A 20,484-nucleotide genomic window follows, 5' to 3' on the forward strand; every position below is an offset into this window, starting at 1 on the left:
GCCTCCTCCATGCGGGTCGCCCATGCAGGAGCGCGGGAGGCGCCTAGAGGGGGTCGGGGTCCGCTTTGGGCGCCACGTGCGCCAGGCTGCCGCGGCCGCCGTCGCCGTGCGCGCTGTGCCCGCGGCACGAGTAGTGAGTCCGGCTGTCGCCCGGCCGGTGCAGCGGCGGCGACTCTGTGTGCGCCGCCTCATTGTTCTGAGTGCTTAGGAACGGGGTGCTCTCGGCCACCAGCTCCTCGTCAGACTCGCTGTAAGAGGCGCTGCTCAAGGAGAAGGAGTCCCGGACGGCTCTGGCTCTGTGAGGGATGTGCCCATTCAGTTTGGATTTTTTCCACCGCCTGTTGCTGCTGGCTGTTTTCTTTGGCTGCTCTAGCGCTGTGACGTACTCCTGCGTCGTCTCGTACTCGTCGTCCTCTGTGATGCGGAAGGGGCTGGAGGGCAGGCTCCCCATGCTGTCGTTTAGGTAGGTCTTCCTTTGGTAGTAGCTGTCGTACCTCTGCGTGTCCTGGAAGGGGAGCTGGTACCGCCGCAGGAGGGGCTGCTGCTCCTCCACGCGGAAGCTGATGGGGGCCGCCGGCGGCAGGGACACGGCGTGCGCCGAGTTGGGGGACGTGATCTCAAAGGTGGGCACCTGTGTGGTCATTGAGTAATGGAAGTCAACGGGCGACAGGCGTGCTGGTGTGGTCAGGGCCGACACGTACCTGAAAAAGCAACACTCTGTTTGGACACAGAACAACCCAAAAACCACCAGCTGAGCCCGCGCTTTGCTGAACACCTGGCCCAGGGACCCACGAGGCCTCCAGTGAACCTGCCCGTGGAGGTTCTCCTGGGGAATCATCTGGAGAGACCTTGCACTGCTGTGTCAAGGGAGGGTGAGCTGCTGGCTTCCATGGGCGGCATGTGCTGAGCATCCCCCAAAATGCTTCTCCCGAGGGACTTGGTGCACAATTCCCACTCTGCATCGCTGCAAACCCTGCAGCATCTCCCAGCAGGCTGAGTCATGGCTTCACTGCCTCTCATCTGCCTGACAGCTGCTTTCTGTTCCCTCTGGAGTGCCAGGCTTGTCTCTGAGGAAGGTCCCTGGAATTCCCTCTCCCTGCTCAGGCCGCAGATGGGGAAACCCTGGGCATTGTTTTCTCTGACTTAGCAAAAATCTTGTCTCAAAAAGCCATCTACCGCTTTCATCTACTGTAATGAAAACATCAGTGCGGTCACTCAGGTCTGGTCTAGCCCCTCTCTCTAGCCCTTTCTTCAGCACCACCTCTTTCTAGGGAGCAAATCTTATTTCTTTTTGATATTGCCAGTGCTGTCTCTGCCCAATCCACCAGCCCAGGCTCTCTCAATCAACCAGGCCTTTTTACTCATGTGTTTTGTGATGTATGAGATCTCCATACGAGCTGGGTCAGTCTGCCTGAATGGACCAGGGACAGAAACGAGAGCAGGAGATGCTGCCTTTCTCCTCTGCCCCATGGATAAGTTCCACTGCCTTGGAGGGTAATTGCCCAAGAGGAGCCAAGTGGCCACCAAGAGTCACTCATGGCTACCTGCAAAGGGCTCGAACAAAGGTGGAGATGTGCTTCTGCTCCATGAGGAACCAGACTGGGAAGAGGACAACTGCTGCTGCTGCTGCTGGTGTCTCAGCTCTGTAGTTGTGTTCCTTGAAGGCTGGGTCCTACCGAGTCCTGTCCCAAGGCTGTGCCCACGTGTAGCACCCTCTCACCTGGCCATCCAGGACTGCACTGAAGACAGACACCTTTTCCACAAGCACCTGAGAGCCAGAGCCTGCTTGGCAGCCCAACAAGCTGCCCAGGGTGTTCTCCCAGCCAGTTTTTCTCTACAGTTTCTGACTGCAGCCAGGCATATTCCACACCCATCATCCCTGTGCTCCAAACCTACATTTCCACCAGGGTGCAGAGCTGGCTGCTGCCCAACCAGAGCGGCCTCCTGGGGAATCGGGCTTCCTCTGGTAGGAGCAGGGCTGGAGTTTCCCAATTCTACCATGGCACTGCCGCTCTATGGCTGGCAAAGGCAAAAGTTTTTGGGCTTGGCACAGAGGCATGGCTTGCCTCTGGTGTGCTGTGGTGGCACCAAGCAGTGGGGTCTGACCTCTCGCTGTGGGGCGAGTCCCGCAGGGAATCCACCGAGTCGCGGTACTGCGTCGTGGGCCTCCGCTGGTCCTCGATGCAGAAGGTGGCCCCGCGGCGAGCCCGTGCCTCCACGCACGCAGGGCTGTTGCATTTACTGGTTCCCACCGAGGACAGCATTATCCCAGACTGGGAATCTGAAGTCAGGCTCTCTGTTCGCTCCAAGCTCCAGGTGTGGCTTTCATGTCTGTGGAGAAAAGCCCATGTGGACAGTGAGCAAGGAACCCCCACCCCGCTCTTCTCCAAAGACACAGGCCCTGCTCACGCTCAGCTCTGCACCTCTGCACTGCTGTCCCCCATCTCTGTCTCTCTCATTAGGACACATCTGGCCAGGGAAGCACAGATTCCCAGCCCTACCTTTGATTTGCCATTCTTTGCTCCTTCTTGGAGATGCCATTGGTGGACAAAGGAAGTAAATCAGTGCAATAGCAGGTATTTATCCCACTACAGAATAAATGCCTGGGAGCAGGATGGGACAGCCTTTGGAGGGAGGCCAGGGCAATTCTTCTTTGTGCTTGCAAAGTGTTCTGGGTGTGGATTAACACATTGGCTATGCCAAGGCAAGTCAGCCAAGTTCCTTCAAATGTGCCACCTGCACTGCCAAATGACAGCCCCTTTGGAATTGCTACCAGAGAGGAGCCAGGAGAAGCCACTCAAAATTAGCATAGCAAAGTCTACCAAAGATTTTGGCAGGAAAACACTTTCAAGGTGCTAGACAAAGACCATGATGTGCTGAGCAGCTGCAGCCCCACCGGCCCCAGTCTTTGTGCAAAGAGAACATCCCACGAGGACTCAGTGGGATGCACAGGGCCACCTGCACACTGGGGTCCCACCAGTGCCACGACCACCACGCTGACCCCCATCATTGCGGAAATACGTGATCCACGAGAGCAACCCCTCTGAATGCCCAAACTGCACCAGATGGAGCTGTGTGGGTGGAGGATTTTGGGTGGGGGTTTACAGAGGAGAGCAGCCCTCATTAAGATTTCCCAAGAACTTGTTAATTATTGATGGCTCCAGGCACATGCTCATTTATAACTTCAAACAGCATCCTCATTAGAGGCACTGATGGAGTAAAATGGAGCCTAATTATGCCAGTAGTTTGCCTCTGGCATGACTTCAAGAAGCACCTGCTTGCTGCACTTGACTCAGGAAAATGAGGTGGCAGGTAGCCAGGACCAGAGGCTACCCAAGGCAGGTTCCTCCCTACAGCTGTCATGAGCTAATGCTGCCCTCCAGACACACCTTTGTGTCTTCAGAAGGTGCCCAGGGATGGCCCAGGCCTTTTAAGTGAGCATGGAAGGCCAGCAAGTTGCAGCTCTGCAGGCACAGGAGCCTCTATGCACCTGGCTCAGGTTGCACACACCTAGCCAGGGATGGGCTGAAAAGTATGAATGCAAAAAAACCTGGAGAATACATTGACTAGCTCATGAGGAGTGGATTTCCCTGGAAAAAAAGAATCATTCCCAGCCAATCAAGTCATTCCTGGCTCCCACTCTGGAGGTATAGCCAGAGGAATCTGGGGAGGAATTCACCTGAAAATCCAAGTTCAACATCTGAAATTGATCTTGCCCGCTGTAACTGAGAGTACTTGCTCAACCCTAAGGAATGCCTGGACCCTAAGGAAACCTGCCTGGAGCCATCTGTGAGCTCAGCTGAAAGAATTCCTGCATTCCCAGATGAATGGAGACAACCCCATCAGCTGATGAAGGACATGAGCCAGTTCACATATCAAAGGCAAGTGATCTCCAAGGAAAACCCCTGTCACCTACTGGAAGAAGCACAAGAGCTAAGAGGAGGAACTGGAACATCCAAACTCAAAACAGCACAGGAGTTTCTTTAGAGCATTTGAAAGAAAGACTTTTTTGGACATCATAAAAATAGGGAGGTCCATCTGCAATTTAAATGTTCTAAGAAACCTTGAGAAGATTTGGGTTCCAAGCCATGGTGTTCTTCCCCCAGTGGTTATTTTGAAATGAAAACAAAAAAATTGTCTCATCCTTTGTCACAAAGCACTGTTGGTACTTTCCTGCTAAATCAAGTTTTCCAAAAATCTTCAGAATGACTTCCAGTGAAAGAGGAGCCACCACCTGAGGTGGAGGCTGATAGATTTCACAGGAGCATTTTGATTCTGGTCAAAACCTGTGACTTCCAATTCAGACCTTGACTCTGAGGAAGTGATCAAAACATTTGGTGATATTTTGTGTACTTTGTCTTCCACAAGGCAAATACATTGTAAATATTAAACACATAATCTGTGTGTGCTTAATGAAATATTTCAGATGTCCAGTGTGGCTGCAAATACAACCTGCAAAACCTTTCCTACACACATCCTCCCGTTTGGGTCTGTGCAAAGCATGGAAGCATAGGTTCATTTCCTCCTGTTTTCCAGCTATGTCAGTGCTGCAGGATCCTGCTGGCACCTCCCTGCAGTCAAGGAACACACTTTTCCATACCTCTCACTAACCAGCTGTGCTTGCAGAGTCCTGCAGTGTAGACATGGCTTGCATGCCACTACAGATCCAAACATCAAGTGAAAACAGAAAGGGAAGTGAAAGGAAAATCTTAGAATCTCACGGCATCCTACAGCAAATAGCCAGGACAGTCCCAGAGAAAATGGTATACGTCACCTCTGGCTGGATGTTGGAGTGGCTGTGGAGCAGTGATGGGACGGGGAGCAGGAGTGACTTCCCGAAAAGGTTGTCTCTGTTTCCCTTCGGATCACGTGCTCAGTGGCAGAAACATTCTTAGAAATATACTGCAAAATAAGAAGAATCACACAGATCAGCCACCAGTCTGTGAATGCTGCCAAAGAAAAATTTAGCTGGCCTGATTATTTCTGGTGAAATCAGGTGAGGACTGAGTGAAGCCATATGCTCTGCACCCCACAGGAAGGGACAAGGAGGGTGGAAGATTTTCTCTCCCACTTCACTTTGAACACTGCGAAAGGGCTGTGGCACAGAGATTGCAGAAGGGTTTGGAGAGCCAAGGGATTCTCCAGAGGACTGTGGTACCATGTGTAGCTACTGAGCAGAGATATATCTCTGCCCACAGCTGGTTACACCCGACCGAGTACCAGCAACAAGAGAACAACGTGAAATCTGTCAGAGATGTGAGTCCTACAGAAACTCCAGATGTGATCCAAATATTTATGCTGAGATATTCCTTCATCTAACAATCAGCCCTTCTTCTCACAGTGACACTGAGCTCTCAGAGAGTCAGTACTATGGGGCCAGGGGCTGTGGTTCCTAGAATTTCCTTTCCTCTTCCTTCATGGTTGGGATCCAATCTAGCTAAATTTTAATACTGTAAGGCTGACCCAACAGAGCTTGCAGCTGATTCATTGGATTAATTTCTAACTACTTCTTGTTCAGCTTTGCCTCCCCCTTCCCTTTTTCTGACCCCTTTCAAGGCCTTGGTCAATCAAGGCACTTCAGCGCATTGATGGCCCTTGAGCTCATGGGGTTTGATGGGAATTCCATACAACTGAAGTCACAAGAGTGACTGAACTGCCCTCTGGATCCTGCCCTAGAGAGACTTAGATTGTTCTCACTGGTGTGACAGTGGCATCCACCAGCACAGAACCCCTGGCATGGGCAGGTGGGCTGGTGGACAGCTGACCACATCACCATGATGTGTTTCACCACAGCGGCTCCGGTCACTGCCGTGCTGATCCCATTTGTCATCCCACTAAGTGGGACTTGACAGGATAGCGTAATAAACAGGAAACATTGGGAACATCTCTCCTAGTGGAAATCAGGGTCATGCTTGATTAATCAAAACAAACCTATCCCAAATTCCTGAATCTCATCCTGTACTTCAAAGCAAAATCACATTCCCCTTCAGATGTTGGTTTTGGACATGTTTTTATGCAGAATCTTTCTTTTTTCTCAAGTTTGTTTGCGCTTTGCTCCTCACACACAAGCTCACAGGTGTGTAAGGATACACATCTACGTCAAACCCCTGGTGGAAAACAGCCCCTCAGGAGCATGCAGGGAGATGGAGGCAAAGGGTCTTACATCAGCCATTTGGATTTCCTCAGGATCCAAACGTGGATGGCTTGGCCCGTTCGCAAGGCTCCGGTTTTGATGAGCAGGACACATGTTCTGCCGCAAGTGGTTATGCATTTGTTTTCTTTGTTTCCTTTAGAATAGAAAAAAATCTATAGGAACACTTCTCTCATGGGGCTCTGTACCCCCAGAGATGAAAGAGAAGGCAAGTATTCAACCCGTGAATGTTCCAATGGTATTTGCAGAAAGTTACAAACAACATGAAACAAGGCATTCAATACTTAACACCTCCTACTGCTTTTCCAAACAAAAGGTCAACTTTTTTTCTCATGGATAATTTGTGAAGCTGGGTCCAGGGTCCCCTTTCCAAGGCAAGGCCCAGCACAATGTAGCAGAGCTGGCTGGCAGTGGAGAAGAAAAGTGGGGAGAAGGAAAAAAGGAAGCGAGTCCTGACTTGCCCTTGGCGACAAAGCACTTGACCCGTCCTGCTTGAAGGACAAAGTGACAAAGCCTGCCCATGCCCAAGGTGAGACATCTGCTCCACAAGACCCACTGAGCTTCAGGGGCACTGTGAACGGAGGTGCAGGCTGAGTGGGGAGAAAAGTGCTGTCCAGGCAGGGAAGGCAGACCATAAAAAAGGTTCCCAGGACTCCTGTTCCATTCGGATCGCTCTGGAAGTCCCTGCAATGTGCATGGCTAAGCCCACAGCCCCTGCACAACAGCACAGTGTGCTTCTGCTGGCAGAAGCTGAGCTGCTGGCTTGGGGGACTAGCTTTTCCCTGTAACACAGCATCACCTGGCTGGGCAAAATGATGTTCCAGGGGACAAGCAAATGGTGCCAGGAAAACATCCTGTTCAGACACAGTCTGGTAGACAGCTTCCCTGGACTCCTGCATGAGACCTTCCTGGGAGTACCACAGCACATCATCACCTAAAATTAGCATGTGGGTGAAAAGCATGGAAGTGTGGAACATGAACACTGCCACTCACTAACCTGTAGCCAGTTCTTGCCTGTGAGCCCCCCATACTCACTTGGTTTTACAGTAAGCTACCACACAGACGATGCCCACCACAAGCAAGGCAACACAGATTCCCGTGATGGTTAAAACCCTCTTCTGGTAGAGCTCCTCTGCTTCTGCAAATGGAGAGAAAGGAACCAGTTACTGATGGGCTCCAGCACCTGGGCTGCTTCTGGCTGCACGGGAACCAGCACTTCATGGGGGTGACACGGAGGACAGGGCTCGGGCAGACCTCCTACCAGTCCACTGCCTGCCTAATGGCTGCCCCAAACCTGAGCCCAGCTGCCCAACCTTCCTCACACCTCAAAAGCCTCTTTTTGTCTCCCTGCCCCTTTGCCCTCTCTCGCTCGGTAGCTCACCCCTCCTGCCCTCACACTCCTCACCTTCCCTTCCTTTCCCACAGTGACTAATCTCACAAAGCCCCACGACTCTCCTCTCCCTTGCAGCAGATCTCCCCTTTCTGGTGCCTTGATCAGCTAGCACGGGAGCCCTGGAGCACGCCCCACTCCCCGGGAGCACACACGCCCTGAGATCCCTGACCCAGGCTCTGCTCTGCCCGGCTCAGGATGCCTCCAGCAGCTGCATGCCCTGGAGCCGGGTGGTGTGAGAGCACCACAAGCAACAGGTCCCAAAGCATGTAGGTGCTGAAAGGGACATCCTGGAACAGTCAAAAAGCAGCATGAGGATGGAAAAGTGATAGCGTGTCAGGCAAAGAAAAGGGAGTGGAGTGATTAAAATACAGGAACCAATCATGGATTTTTAATGAAACCCTAGGAGGCGATTCATACCATTGCATCAGGAAGCTCAGAGGCACACACAAAATGTAAGCAGCTTGCTGCTGCCTCTCAAATACCACCAAGTGTCACAGGCTGCCTGTCAAACCAGAAGAGCCAGTCACTTGCACCAAAACCCAGAGCAGGCTGGAAGGGAGGTGATTCATTCCCATCCACCAAAGATCCCAGGAAATGCTCGGACCCTGTTTGCACTGCTCCTCGGCAGCAACACCGTGGCAAGGACACCTTTTCCTCTTGGGCCACACCAGAGCAGATGTGACATCCAGCAACCCCTGCTGAGAGCAGCAGAGGAAATCTGGGTTCTCCAGCTGGATGACTGAGAGAAGGATTCAGCACAGAGCTGCCATGAGGGTTTCAGCTCAGCAGCTATGAACAAAGTCCTCATGCCCCCACACTGTGTTAAAGCTTTTGGGGTTTGTGCCTTCTTTAATATTAATTGATTTTTTTTTCCCCATCTAGATTAGGCAATAAAAGTCATGCCATGGTTGATGTGCTCAGTGTGCTTCCCCACACCACTGAAAATACCTTTAACAGACCATGTGGTACTCCCTGTGCCACCAAACACTCAAATACAAAACCAGAAGAGAAACAGGTCTGGTCCCAGAAACCCCTGGGAGCAGACTGAATTAAAAAAAAAAAAAAAAAAAAGTGAGTGGGAAGCAATGAAACATTCCAGACAACTGGATATTTAAAACAATTTCAGCTTGCCATTCTAGGTTGAAAAAAGCAGTTTTGGAGAAAAAAAAAATGGTGCTAGGAAAAATGGCTACCTCTTTCTAACTCTCAAAATGGGAATGCAGAAAGGTTTAGTAAACAAGGACTGGCAAGAAAGACAACCCTGGAATGATGATGCAAAATATAATAAACAAAGCCTTCTTGTGGGTTTTTTTCCCTTCCAAGGAACCAGGTGGAGCTGGAATGGGGGAAGAGCCCACTCTGGGGTGAAACTCCTCCTTCAATGACATGTTTCGTTGGTATGGGCGCCTTATTCCAGGCATCAGCAACCATGGCAGACATGATTTCTTGCTCTCACACATCTTTGGGAGCTAGATTACAGTTGTACAGCTCTCTCCTTCAGACAGGAGTTTCAGAGATTTTATACAAATTAGGAAAACCAGCTGGGATCACATCCTGGTTATGGATAGCACTGGGCAAGAATTTTGCTACTTCTCAGCAGAAACTACTTTAACCAAAAAAAAAAAAAAAAAAAAAAGGCTGGGAGGGAGGTCAGATTTCAGCAAAAATCCTTCAATAGCAATGCTATTTGCTACAAAGACTTTTTTTCCCTAAGCAGAAATAATTCCCTTTGAATCATGGAGCAGGAAGAAAGAGCAAAGACATTAAAACTATGGGGTGGGGTGTTTGCTTTTTTGTTTGTTTGTTTGTTTGGGGGGTTTTTGTTTTTTTATTTGGCTGGGGTTTTTTTTTTACCTATAAAAGGACAAAACTCTTTGGCCAAGGCTCAAATCCCAGCCTTTGTTCTGGTGGTGATGTCAGTATGGGACCCTGACTCTGGTGCGTCCTGAACCTTCACCTGAATTGCAGGGGAATGTTTCAGTTAATCAGAAATGCAGATTTGGCCTCTCTGTCTTGAGCTGACAGCTCTGCTACACAAAGCAGTGAAGTGTGAGGCTGTGCATCACTGCTGCAAACTAAAAATTGAATGATCTGCTGATAGTAATCTAGCTTGGCTCCCAACATCGCATTAAAGCTGGTGCTCAATAACAGTATTTTCACGTTGTGTGACCAGAGACACTGGTACTGAGACATTTTTCCCTCTTCAACAGAAGGGGGGAGTGGCCCAAGCAACACCTCAGATGAGGCTGAGCAAAGCTTTGTATGTTATTAATTTTTTGAATGGCTCATTTGCAGAACCTAATCCTCCAATTTTAAGGCACTTTTCAAATAGCACACAGGCAAAATTGAAAGAAAATCCTCCATTTTTAATCAGAAACCCTGGGAGAGGACAAATTGAAGGAGCATTTCCCCTAATCACTTGGGGCAAAACCATCTCAACAATAATAGAAAGGAAGCGAGAGAGTGCAAGCTGCAGCTTTGTATTTGAGCAGGTAAGATCCCAGAGCAGGTCCATTTGTGTCTCTGTGCTCTACAAACACATTTTCATCAGCAGCATCATCACTTGTACAGCAGCAAACACTAAGAACAAACCACGTGGTGCCACACAATGCCAACAGAGCCACAGGGCAACCATGGTGTCACAACAAGGCATGACAGTGACAGACGAATGACGGGGGAGAGACGGCTGCAGACAGGATGCGTGTGCTTCTGTGATGACATTGAGAATGGATGAGGAACAGGACAAAAGGTCAACAAAAAAGGGATGTCAAAAATCCTCAATTTTAAGGTTTGTCCAAGTGTATTAGCATTAGCAGCACCGCTTTCTCTGAAGCACCCTGACTATAAAATTCCCAATTTTCTGCCCCAGGGGAACGCCTACCAGTCCTGAGGGATCAGGCATGCAAAAACTAGAGGAGATACATTTCTCCAGCCTCAGTTAGTCAATGTCCCTCCACCTCAGGGACCTCAGAAGGCAATTTAGGATCCACAACTGGAAGATTGGTGTCCTCATACCTCTAGCAAAGGGAATTGAAGCATCTTCATGTGAAGATCTGCTCTGGCTGACACTGCCAGGCCGATGCTTTTAGGTTAAGTAATCAATCATAGAATCATCACAGAATCCTTGAATGGTTTGGGTTGGAAGGGACCTTAAAGCTCATCTTGTTCCAGCCCCCCTGCCATAGGCAGGGGCACCTTCCACCATCCCAGGCTGCCCAACCCTTCTGCTCCCTGCTGACCAGCCCTCCCTGCTCTTGGCTTGCACGCTCCAGGGAAAAGCTGCCTCAAGGATGTGATTTTCCAACTGCTTATTCAAGGGATAACTTGATATATATCTAAAACCAGACTGAGGAGAATGGAAAGAAAATAATATGATTATGAGTAACTGGGCAGGAGCAGGTAAATGCCCAAAGGGGATATTTTTAAAAGCATTTAACTTACTGCAGTGTTTTCCCAAGCTTGCCACTGGGGTGCTCAGCATTACACCTTCCACTCTCATGGGCAACTACTGACTTCCCTGGGATACTTTTCTAGACTAACTGGTCTCATGCCATCTTTCCTGGCTCAGTTTCATCCTGCTCAAGAACCAAAACAAGCTGCCAAATTCTGGGAGGAGGAATGGCAAAGCTCATCCTGACCCTTTGCAGGATCTGGTGGAGGTTAGTGTGCCTGGCATGGCAATTTCTGTAACAGCCCTGATATTTCTAGAACTTCTCTTCCCATCCCTGGAATGCCTGCCTGTCCCCAAGCAGTGCCTGTTGGCAACCTTTTGGATGGACACAAGACCCCAGGTTTTCAGTTAAATACACAAAAGCATGTTGAATGGAGATGTATGGCAATTGTAACATCCCAGTCATGCCACACACGCCACGCTGCTGCTTGGAACAAAGAAAAAAGTGCTGCTAAAAATACACCTGCATTTTTATAGGTTTGCATTTAGAATTTGTGATTTGCTTTGTTTTGGTTTTGGTTGTTGTTTTGTTCGGTTTTTTTGTTTTTTTTTTTTCAATCCAAACATCTATCTTGGTGCCAGGGAAGAGAACAGAACAGCTGATTTTTTAATCATCCCATTAAAGCCATAAATATAATGTTGGAAGCTCTTAATGGCTTCTGATTAATAAATGAATGGTTGTTCCATACCCTTTAATTCAAATCCAAGATGCTCTGCCAATGCAGAAAGAAGACAAGGAAGAGAAAGAGAAAAAGAAAAACAGGTCTGTCAGAGAACTCTAAAATACAAACACACACACTGTGCAGTTACAGCAGGTTAGCTTTTGGTAGGCTCAGCAGCACTCACACAGAGACACTGTATGCTTCAGAGCATTTCAAACCCCCACCACAACTCACATGTTATGCAAAGAAAGACCCAAACAAATTGCAGTGGAAGTTAATTATGAATTCTTTCAGTTAATTATGAATTCTTTTGAGATGAGCCATGTTTGTTAGTACCTGATATGGAATTCACTGTTTAGGCAGGGGAAAAAAAAAAAAAAAAAAAAGAAAGAAAAAAAAATAGGAAAGGTACACTTGTTCTGAAACAACTCCTGACAGGTCAAAACACATAGAGACTGCATGAGCCTGGTAAAAACCATTCATCCCCTTTCCACAGGGCAAATCTGCCCTGGCTGGTCTCCACGCCCCGGTGTGCCCGGGGCTGTGCTCCGGAGGGGAGCTGGGCACAGGGCTGGGAGGGCTCCTGCTGGGCCGGGGGCTGGCCAGCACCGTGCTGCTGCCCACAGCCCCAGCCCCAGCCCGGGCACAGCAGCCCTGGCAGCACAAGCTGCCCCTGCCCTGCCAGCCCTGCCCTGGGCAGCCTGAGCCACGGATGCTGCGAGGGACGAGGTGCCCGGGCGAGGCAATGGATCCCAAAGTGCAAATGGCACAGAAAGCTCCCCTCAAGCCAGACTGCACTCCTGCCCTGGCTCTGCGTGGTTTTAGTGTGCTGCAAAAAGCCCAAATCGGGGCATGTGCTTTCAGATTCATATTCAGCACAAGTAAGATTGCAGCTCATCTTGCAGAGACAGTGCTAAGCACAGGAGCTAGCCAATGAATCGAGAGTGCAAAACAGGTATCCTGACTTTTAGTCATTTTCCTGGTACAGACATCACCTAAAGCCAGCTTTTCTTACATAAACATGAAAGTTCTCCATACTTACCACCATACACCAAAGTGAGCTCTGCTGCTCCCAATCACCATACACACAAGATTGTTTGCAGCTTGGAGATGTCCAGATTTATTTACTATATTTTCCATAGGAACTGCTTTTTGCTGCACAGAAATATTGGCTTTCTTTTGCAGTGCTGTTCAAAATTTAGGCGTGGGGGGAGGGGAGATTAGCACTAATTGTTACAGAACATGTAAACACGTGTTCTAAAGCAGGTTCTTCTCTTCAAACCAATGCTGATGTTTGGGGGGGCTTTTGTAGGGGGAGGTTGGGGTTCTTTAAGATTTTGTATAATTTAAAGGCCACAAAACCTGGCTGCTCTCTGCTTCACATCTCACATTTGTGTAAAAGGAACAGCATACTCCACAGAGCATTTCACAGTCATTTTGTACTTTTGTACATTTTGTGGCAGTGACATGGACATAATGTGGTGGGCAGCAAAGACCTGGACAGAATATATTCATCCTAAACCACCTGGTTATCACATCCAGCCCTGACCTATTCCTAAGTCTTCTTACCATTGCACACAGCTGTTTCCCCTGACACTGGCATGTAGAGATACCTCAAGTTTCATCCATAAATCTTAGCTGTTGCTCCATCTGCACACACACATTCCTCCCTGTTGCAGGATTTTCTGCAACATCTGCAGCTACAAATGGATGCAATTCAAAACATTTTCATGATTTTTGCAAACTCAGAAATGCCTGTGAGAACAGAGGTTGTGGGCAAGAGGAGCTTGGGCCTTCTCTCTGCCCCTCTCACGTCAGAGCTGCTGTTTCTTTTGGCTCCCCAGGCTCAGGGAGCAGAGACAGCCAGCTGGCTGGGAAACCTGTGCCAGTGTCTCATTACCATCACAGGGATGAACTAGTTGTTAATGTCCAATCTAAACCTGCTCTCTGTCAGTTTGAAGCCATTCCCCCTTGTTCTGTCACTCCAAGCCATCTAAATCTCTCCATATTTCTTGTTGTCCTCTCCAGCTTTAAGAGAACAAGTTCCATTGGAAGCAATTTATCCAACTCAAATTCATTGGGGTGAGACAGCCCTGAGATGGCAGCTGTAGGCTGAGGAAATGGGGAAAGCATTTTTCTCATAACCATCATCATCATCATCCTCTCTGCACTGCACACATCCTCCCTGGTCAGGGCAAGCTGAGCACCCTGAGCTGCTGTGGCACCCCCCAGGCTCCCTGAACTGGGGACATGAGGGGTTTTTTTGGAAAATCTCATTCCAAATGTGCCTCCTGAATCTTTCTGAAAATGTTTTTTCTCAGCATCAGACAAAAGACAAAGTCCTGCATTTGCTTCACCTGCAGTGACTTTGTGACTATGATGTATTGTAGTTATTTGAAAAGAGGAACAGACAAAAACATTTAATGTAAGGTATTCCTGTAGGAGTAACACCTCAAGCAAGATGATTCTCACTGAATTGTAGATTTATAGGATGATTAAAAAGGATAAAAGCCTTAGCAAGCAGCTATGAAAACTGTGGTTGTGCTCACTTGGTCTTCAGATTGCCCAAGAACATTGACAAGACGTTTAGTTACTGCACATTATTCCCTCAAAATATGCTCTCTGGGACACAGCATGCTCCAAGGCAGGAAACAAAGTGGAGAGCTGACATCTGAGGACTAGCAAGATAATAAATTGATGATAATTTTGTTGCTAATCAATTGTGCCGACGAGAGCAGCACTTGCAGGTCTCAGATTCAGGTTTTCCCCAGGGCAATGCAAGACAGGGGGCACGATGGGGACAGAGGACACTGTGCCTGTGTTAAGAGCTGGGTGACACGTGGGATCTCCAGGAACAGGAAGTCTGTAAATGTTCCACAAGCTCCACAGCCATTCACCTTCTCCAGTACTGCAGCAATAAAACAAATTTGGTCAGCATCAAGAGTCCAAACACATAGCAACAGAGCGCTCAAAATCTGCTGTGGATGAGCATGCAATTAATTTCAGGAGATCCCAAGGGTAACCTGTGCTGTGTCCTGGGGAGAGGAATCACCCTGCCATGCTAAGCCACAAACACCCTGTAATTTCCCAGCCATACCAAAGCACAGCCATCACCTTGTAATTCAGGGGTCAGCAGTTATCCTGTCACTGAATGGAAGCTGCAGAATGTCTGTAGAATTTAAAATGCTGCTAAATATTGGTTTGGGGGTCAGATGAGTGAGAGGTGGAGGAGGAAGCAGAAATTTAGGTCAAATAAAGAAGTAATCTTTCACTTATCATGTTTATATTGCAGTCCCAGCAGGTGGGAAGTCACTACTGAATAACTGAGGTGAACAGAGAAGCTAAAATTCAGACCCAGACCTTCCCAGAAGAGCTTGAAGTGGTACATTTGTCCCTCTGCTCACGAGGACACCTCACCTGAGCACGAGGAGCCAGCTTCCAGAGGCCAGCCACAAGGGTCACTCCTACCTGCCAGGGTGGTGCCCCCGGCACAGCCTGGTGAGTGCTGGGGGAGAGGGACCATCCTCCAGAAAAACAAGAAGCCTGTCACCCAGTGAAGCCACTCTGCCCCACGATGGCTGGGCCAGCAGCACTGGAGACAGCTCAGGTGGGACAGGCTGAAGAAAAAGCTGCTCTTCCAAGGGATACCTGAAAATCCTGCTCTGTGTTTCCAAGCAGACCAGTAGGAGGGCTCCAACTGAGAATTAGAATTCAATTTGTAAAGAAACCAAGAATTAAATATGGGGTCAAGATGGAGAATATGCTGGATGACATTGCATGTGAATGTCAGCTCTGTTTGAGGGTGTTTACAGGCAGGCAACAGCCTGCGATTTTAATTGGATCACAAAGTAGGAAATGAAAATGTTTCACTAACCAAGATAAATGGTATGACATTTGTCCTCCAGATTGGTGATGATTATTTGTGGAGATGAATAAACAGCAAAGATGAAGTTTCAGTTTCCACAAGCAAGAGGGAAGCATAAATATAAAACTTTATCCCAAGTTTCTAAATTGTTCCATAAATCACAAGTGGAAAGAATCCAAATGTGCAGACTTAGGAAACATAAATGTTCCTGCTGACCACATTTAACTTTCAGAATCTCAGCTGCACCAGGACTGAAATAGCTGCCATCATGTTTTACAAAACCTTTACCACCAGCCAACCCAAAGCCTGGCAAGTTATTGCTAAACCTCCAGAAGGATCTAACAAAGACCTGAAAAGTTGCTTGTAGAAGAGAAAGATAGAGATAGATCTTGATCTGCTGTAGAACAGGCAGCTATGAAACACAGGTGTCAGCACAACTTTGGAAAAAAGGGTTTCTGAGAAGGAAGGATGACTTCGGACAAGGTTCTGTCTTCTGGGAAAGCTGCAAGCCCGAGCTGTGCCCGTGGAGCTGGAGCCAGGAGGCAGCTCTACACTGGGGGAGCCTCCAGCAGCCAGGAGAAGCTCCCAGAGAGAATTCCTGACCCTTCTGGATGTGGCTGTACTCTCCACCCAGGTGCACCAGCAGAGAGGAAAATGTGGCTGCAGAGGCTAAATGGCCCATGGATGCCACTGCTGTGGATTCATTCTGGCTGTGGAGCAAGAGCCTGAGGTGTTCCATTCTCACCAAAGCAGGGACAGGACCCTGTGGTCTGTGGCTCTGCAGGTACCTGTGCCAGAGGAGCCACCTGGCAGCTGCTCCCACGAGTTGGTCTTCGGAGATATGGAGCCATGGGGACCTTGATGTGAAAAACGTTTTAGCAAGAGGATTTAATGACTCATCAGCCATGGAAATAACTCCCTCTGTTCTCATCTGCCAGGGCATTCCTCAGTTTCATACAGCAACTGCACACAATCACTGTCCCCTCTGCTCACTGCCATTAATTCTCTGCAGTTTAAATTTCAACTGATTTAAGTGTCGCTTTAATGTCCCCCTATAAGGTTTTCTTCTTACAGGTTACTTAAAGCCTAAACAAAATTATATCCTAACCTTGATCCCTCAGCCTTATGTGTGGACAGAGTCATGACAGACTGGGGTTCTCTGAGCTACCCCACTAATACAATTCCTAGTGAGATTCTGTGCACCAATCTGGTAGAAAATAGCAACAGTGTGAGCCTGACATGGAAAAAAAAAAAACCAAAACCCAACCAATCTTAAAATTTTCTCTTCATTTTCAAGCAGTGGTGTATATATCAGAAGGGCTGGCAGTAGGCACCTGCTCATGTGGTTGGAACAGCAACATAAATATCACACGTGAGAAAAGCTATCTAAATACACCTAATTTTCATCTTAATGTGGTCTAGCAGGTGTTTTGGGCAATCAGAGAAAAACAAACCTCCAGAGTTACCTGCCAAAGAGACAAAGACAGCCTGAGCTCCTGGAGAATGTGGGGAGTTTTACCTGAGCAAAATGTGAATAAGGGTTTAAACCAGAGAGGTCGGGAGCTGCTCCCAAAAGGAGGACACACAACATCTGGCAGGATGCTGGGATGCTGCACCATCTCCATCTGTGGCCCAAATTCAGCAAAGTATCTGCCATATCTTTTCAGAACAGCACCTTCAATTTAGCTCACTGTGCAGAGACTCTCACTCAGCCCTGGGAGATACCTAATAAAAGTCATTGTCATATTTAATATTCATATTAAAGAATCAGGAGGATCCAATCTAGGCCTGAAAACCTGAAATACCCCAAATACATTTAAAACAACACCAATATAGGTGTCCTTATTTAAGTATCTGTCAAATGCTGGCAGTGTTCTCAAAACATGAATCAGGACAGAGTTATTTTATTTCCAGTGGAAATGCCTGAACCTCATTTAATCTGTTTCAGCTTTTGACCTGTCAGAACCCATATGGGATGAAGCATTGAATGAATTATGGAAAATCAGCAACTTCTGCTGCGCCCTAATTATTGATCAAAGTAGAAGGTAAGCATTCGCAGGGTCCACACTTTGGAAGTGAAATGCTTTTCCTACTCAGAAAAACAGAAAGTTCAGTGCAAGCTTTCCTTCAGTGCTACTGCTATCTGTATTACCCAACTGTGACCTGAAAGTGAAAACAGCTATAAACATGTATGAATCATCTTCTTATATGAATTTTATCCAAGTTCAGACAGGTAGCCTGGATGGTTAAGCTGTTTTTACCTTACTATGCTGTGGTTAAAGCAAACTTGAGGTAAGGAAATGTACATGTGTCAGTTTTAAAGCTGACATTGTTTCTCTAACATGTGAATAAAATTAAAACAAATCTCAGTCCCATAAAAAGCTGGATTCTGCAAGCTGGGGAAAAAAACCACATACTGTTTACTCCTGCCATTAATGCTCTCAAAAGGCATTTTCCTGACATAAAACTCATTTTCACCCCTGTTTTGGTTTTGCAGCATGGCAGCAATAATGTTTAAGCCCGTTGGACACCACCTAATGAAACATGCTACAAATCAGCTCCATGGGGTGAGCATCCCACTGCTGGCTGCAGCCAGGGCCCTGACACCCAGGGCTTCCAAGAGGGAAGGAAACCCTTTAGCACCAGGTGAAAGATCAAAATAGAACATTTTGGGCTGTCATTTTAAAAAGAGCTTTCTTGGATGTTGGAGTCTGGGAGGATAAATCAATGGAGGTTTCAGCTTTGGAAGCCAATTTGGAACAAAAGGCAATGTAAAAACACTGAGCTGTCCCAAGGGCCCCACAAAGTCCATTTGCATCTTGTCTGTATGCTCCATGCAAGGGAGTCTAATTCCAGCACTTGCCAGCTATTAGCACGTGCTAATGAGGCTCCTGCAATTCCAGTCCGGGATGAGGACGGCAGGATTCCTCACGGAGCAGTGGGAGAGGCATTCTGGCAATCAAGGAGCCATCCTGAAGAGGCATTTCTCCTCTGGTTACCACTAATTAAAGCCTCTTTTTGGCTCTTTTTAAAAAGCCTCTCTTTAAACCCACCATTTGTGGTGGGTCCAGTCAGCCAGCGTGGAGGCAGGATGGGTTTCAGGGACAATCACAGAAGGGTCACAGGGAGGGTCACAGGCTTCCTGCACTGTAACTGCATCTCCTTTCTGGTCCTCACCCAGACGAGGATCTGGCTGATGCTGGGACACTGACTGAATAGGGACCCAGAAAAATCATGCACCTTGACCACCATGAGCTGGTTATGTCTATAAGTGAGACCTGTAGGAACTGGAAATGCGAAACTGGGAAGCACTAAGTGCTAAGGCTTTAGGGTATTTACACCCACTGAAAGCACTGAAGGATCTGTACTTAGGCTCAATCCCATATGCAAGGCTGTCTGACCACCTCAGAGAGACAGGAACACCTCTGTGTCCAGGAGGGACATAGCCTGATGCCCACTTGGCAGGTTTATCCTGTATCCTGCATGGCAGTGGGGCTGGGAAGCCCAGAGGCAGTGGCAGCCACCAGCATGACCTCTATGCCACAGACTGTAAAGTGACTTCATTACAGTCACACCCTGGCTGTGATTTCCTCCTTCGGTTCAAGGAGACTCACACATCCCTCTCAGGAGTGGTGGGAAGATGCCCAAATCCTGCCCTGCACAGCACAGGGGAAATGCCCAAATCCTGCCCTGCACAGCACAGGGGAAATGCCCATCTCCTGCCTTGCATGGCACAGGGAAAATACCCAAATCCTGCCCTGCACAGCACAGTCCATGTCAGGACAGCAATGCTGGCAGGGCCAGCTCCACACACAGAACAGGCTCATCTCACACAGCACACCCACCACATGAACTCATCTGCATTTTGCCTGAAAAGAGCAAGCAGCATTCAGCTCAATCAGAAATGAAAGCAGAGCCCATTCTAACAAATGGGGAGATAGCGAGCCCCAGTTCTCCTCTTGGACACGGTCACAGCTCCTCTTAGGACCAAGCTGAGCTGGCAGTGCACAAGACAGGAAGAGGGCTCTTGGAGAACAGAAGAACCTGCTTTAAGGACATGACACAGAGCTACAACAACAAGGAGAGAGAGAAGTAGAAAGAGACATACTGGAGAAGCTGACCATTGCGAAATGCTGACACCGGTCTCCTGTGAATTCGATCGGACACCTACCGGAAGAGAGAAAACCAGAAAGAGAGAAACAAGATAGCAAAATGACACCCAAACAGGCTGAACTGAGGCCCCTTCTGATCCCTTCCACAGCTCCTGTCTGTCTGCTTTCAGCCTTCACCCTTACCTGCAGCCCTAAGCCCTACCCAAAGCTGACACCAAGAGCCATCCCTGACTAGAGCACTCTACATCCACCGCTGTGCCCGGGAGGTTTTAAGTAGTGTGGTGCATGTTTTGTCTTCAAACATACTTTGCTTAGGATCTGGCATGTACAATCGCAAAGGCAGTTTCTCCAAACATCTCTGTCCGAAGAATCCATTTGGACATCTGGAGGGGAAAAGGGGAGAAATCACAGAACATGTCTGGCACAGTTCTTGAGGCTAAGGTCAGAAATAAAAAGTGCATTGTGATGAATGGAAAAAATAAAGGCTTTACATGCGTATTTACTCTTTGCTTTAACCAGGCACCTGCAACATCAGTGTTCCAGCTCTTGTTTAGGCCTGGGTCTTCAAGCAGGCAGCCAAACCCCTCCTGTTCTGCCCTGCTCTGCCTGCCTCCTTCCTTCTCACCTGCTGCAAGCACCAGCTGGCAGGAAGACTGAGATGGGCTGGATGCTACTTTCAGAGACTCCATAGAGCTGCTCTGTAGAATGGCAAGAGGCACCAAAAGTAGTGAGCAGGTGCTGAGGCGACAGCGAGCATTGGGTGTGGAAAGCATCTCCCCGCGGTGACCCCAGAATACCCACGGGGTGTTCTCGGGGTGGTTAGAGAGGAAGCACGTGCAGAGTCTCTGTG

At 48.3% G+C, this 20,484-nt stretch overlaps 1 protein-coding gene across 1 annotated transcript in view; it reads right to left on the reverse strand.

The window, feature by feature from the left end:
* NRG2 (neuregulin 2) overlaps window positions 1-20,484 on the reverse strand; it is a 153,402-nt gene continuing 132,918 nt past the window's right edge. The window contains exons 5-11 of the mRNA XM_041397768.1: window positions 19,631-19,689; window positions 11,685-11,708; window positions 7,187-7,289; window positions 6,164-6,287; window positions 4,775-4,902; window positions 2,107-2,331; window positions 1-701 (exon numbers count right to left, since the gene is read on the reverse strand). Of these exons, the coding sequence (XP_041253702.1) occupies window positions 44-701; window positions 2,107-2,331; window positions 4,775-4,902; window positions 6,164-6,287; window positions 7,187-7,289; window positions 11,685-11,708; window positions 19,631-19,689 (1,321 nt within the window). The 3' untranslated portion in view covers window positions 1-43. The remainder of the gene's footprint in view (window positions 702-2,106; window positions 2,332-4,774; window positions 4,903-6,163; window positions 6,288-7,186; window positions 7,290-11,684; window positions 11,709-19,630; window positions 19,690-20,484) is intronic.

The sequence above is a fragment of the Onychostruthus taczanowskii genome, unplaced genomic scaffold (assembly GCF_017590055.1).
Source record: "Onychostruthus taczanowskii isolate IOZ18803 unplaced genomic scaffold, ASM1759005v1 scaffold14, whole genome shotgun sequence".
Classification (NCBI taxonomy): Eukaryota; Metazoa; Chordata; class Aves; order Passeriformes; family Passeridae; genus Onychostruthus; species Onychostruthus taczanowskii.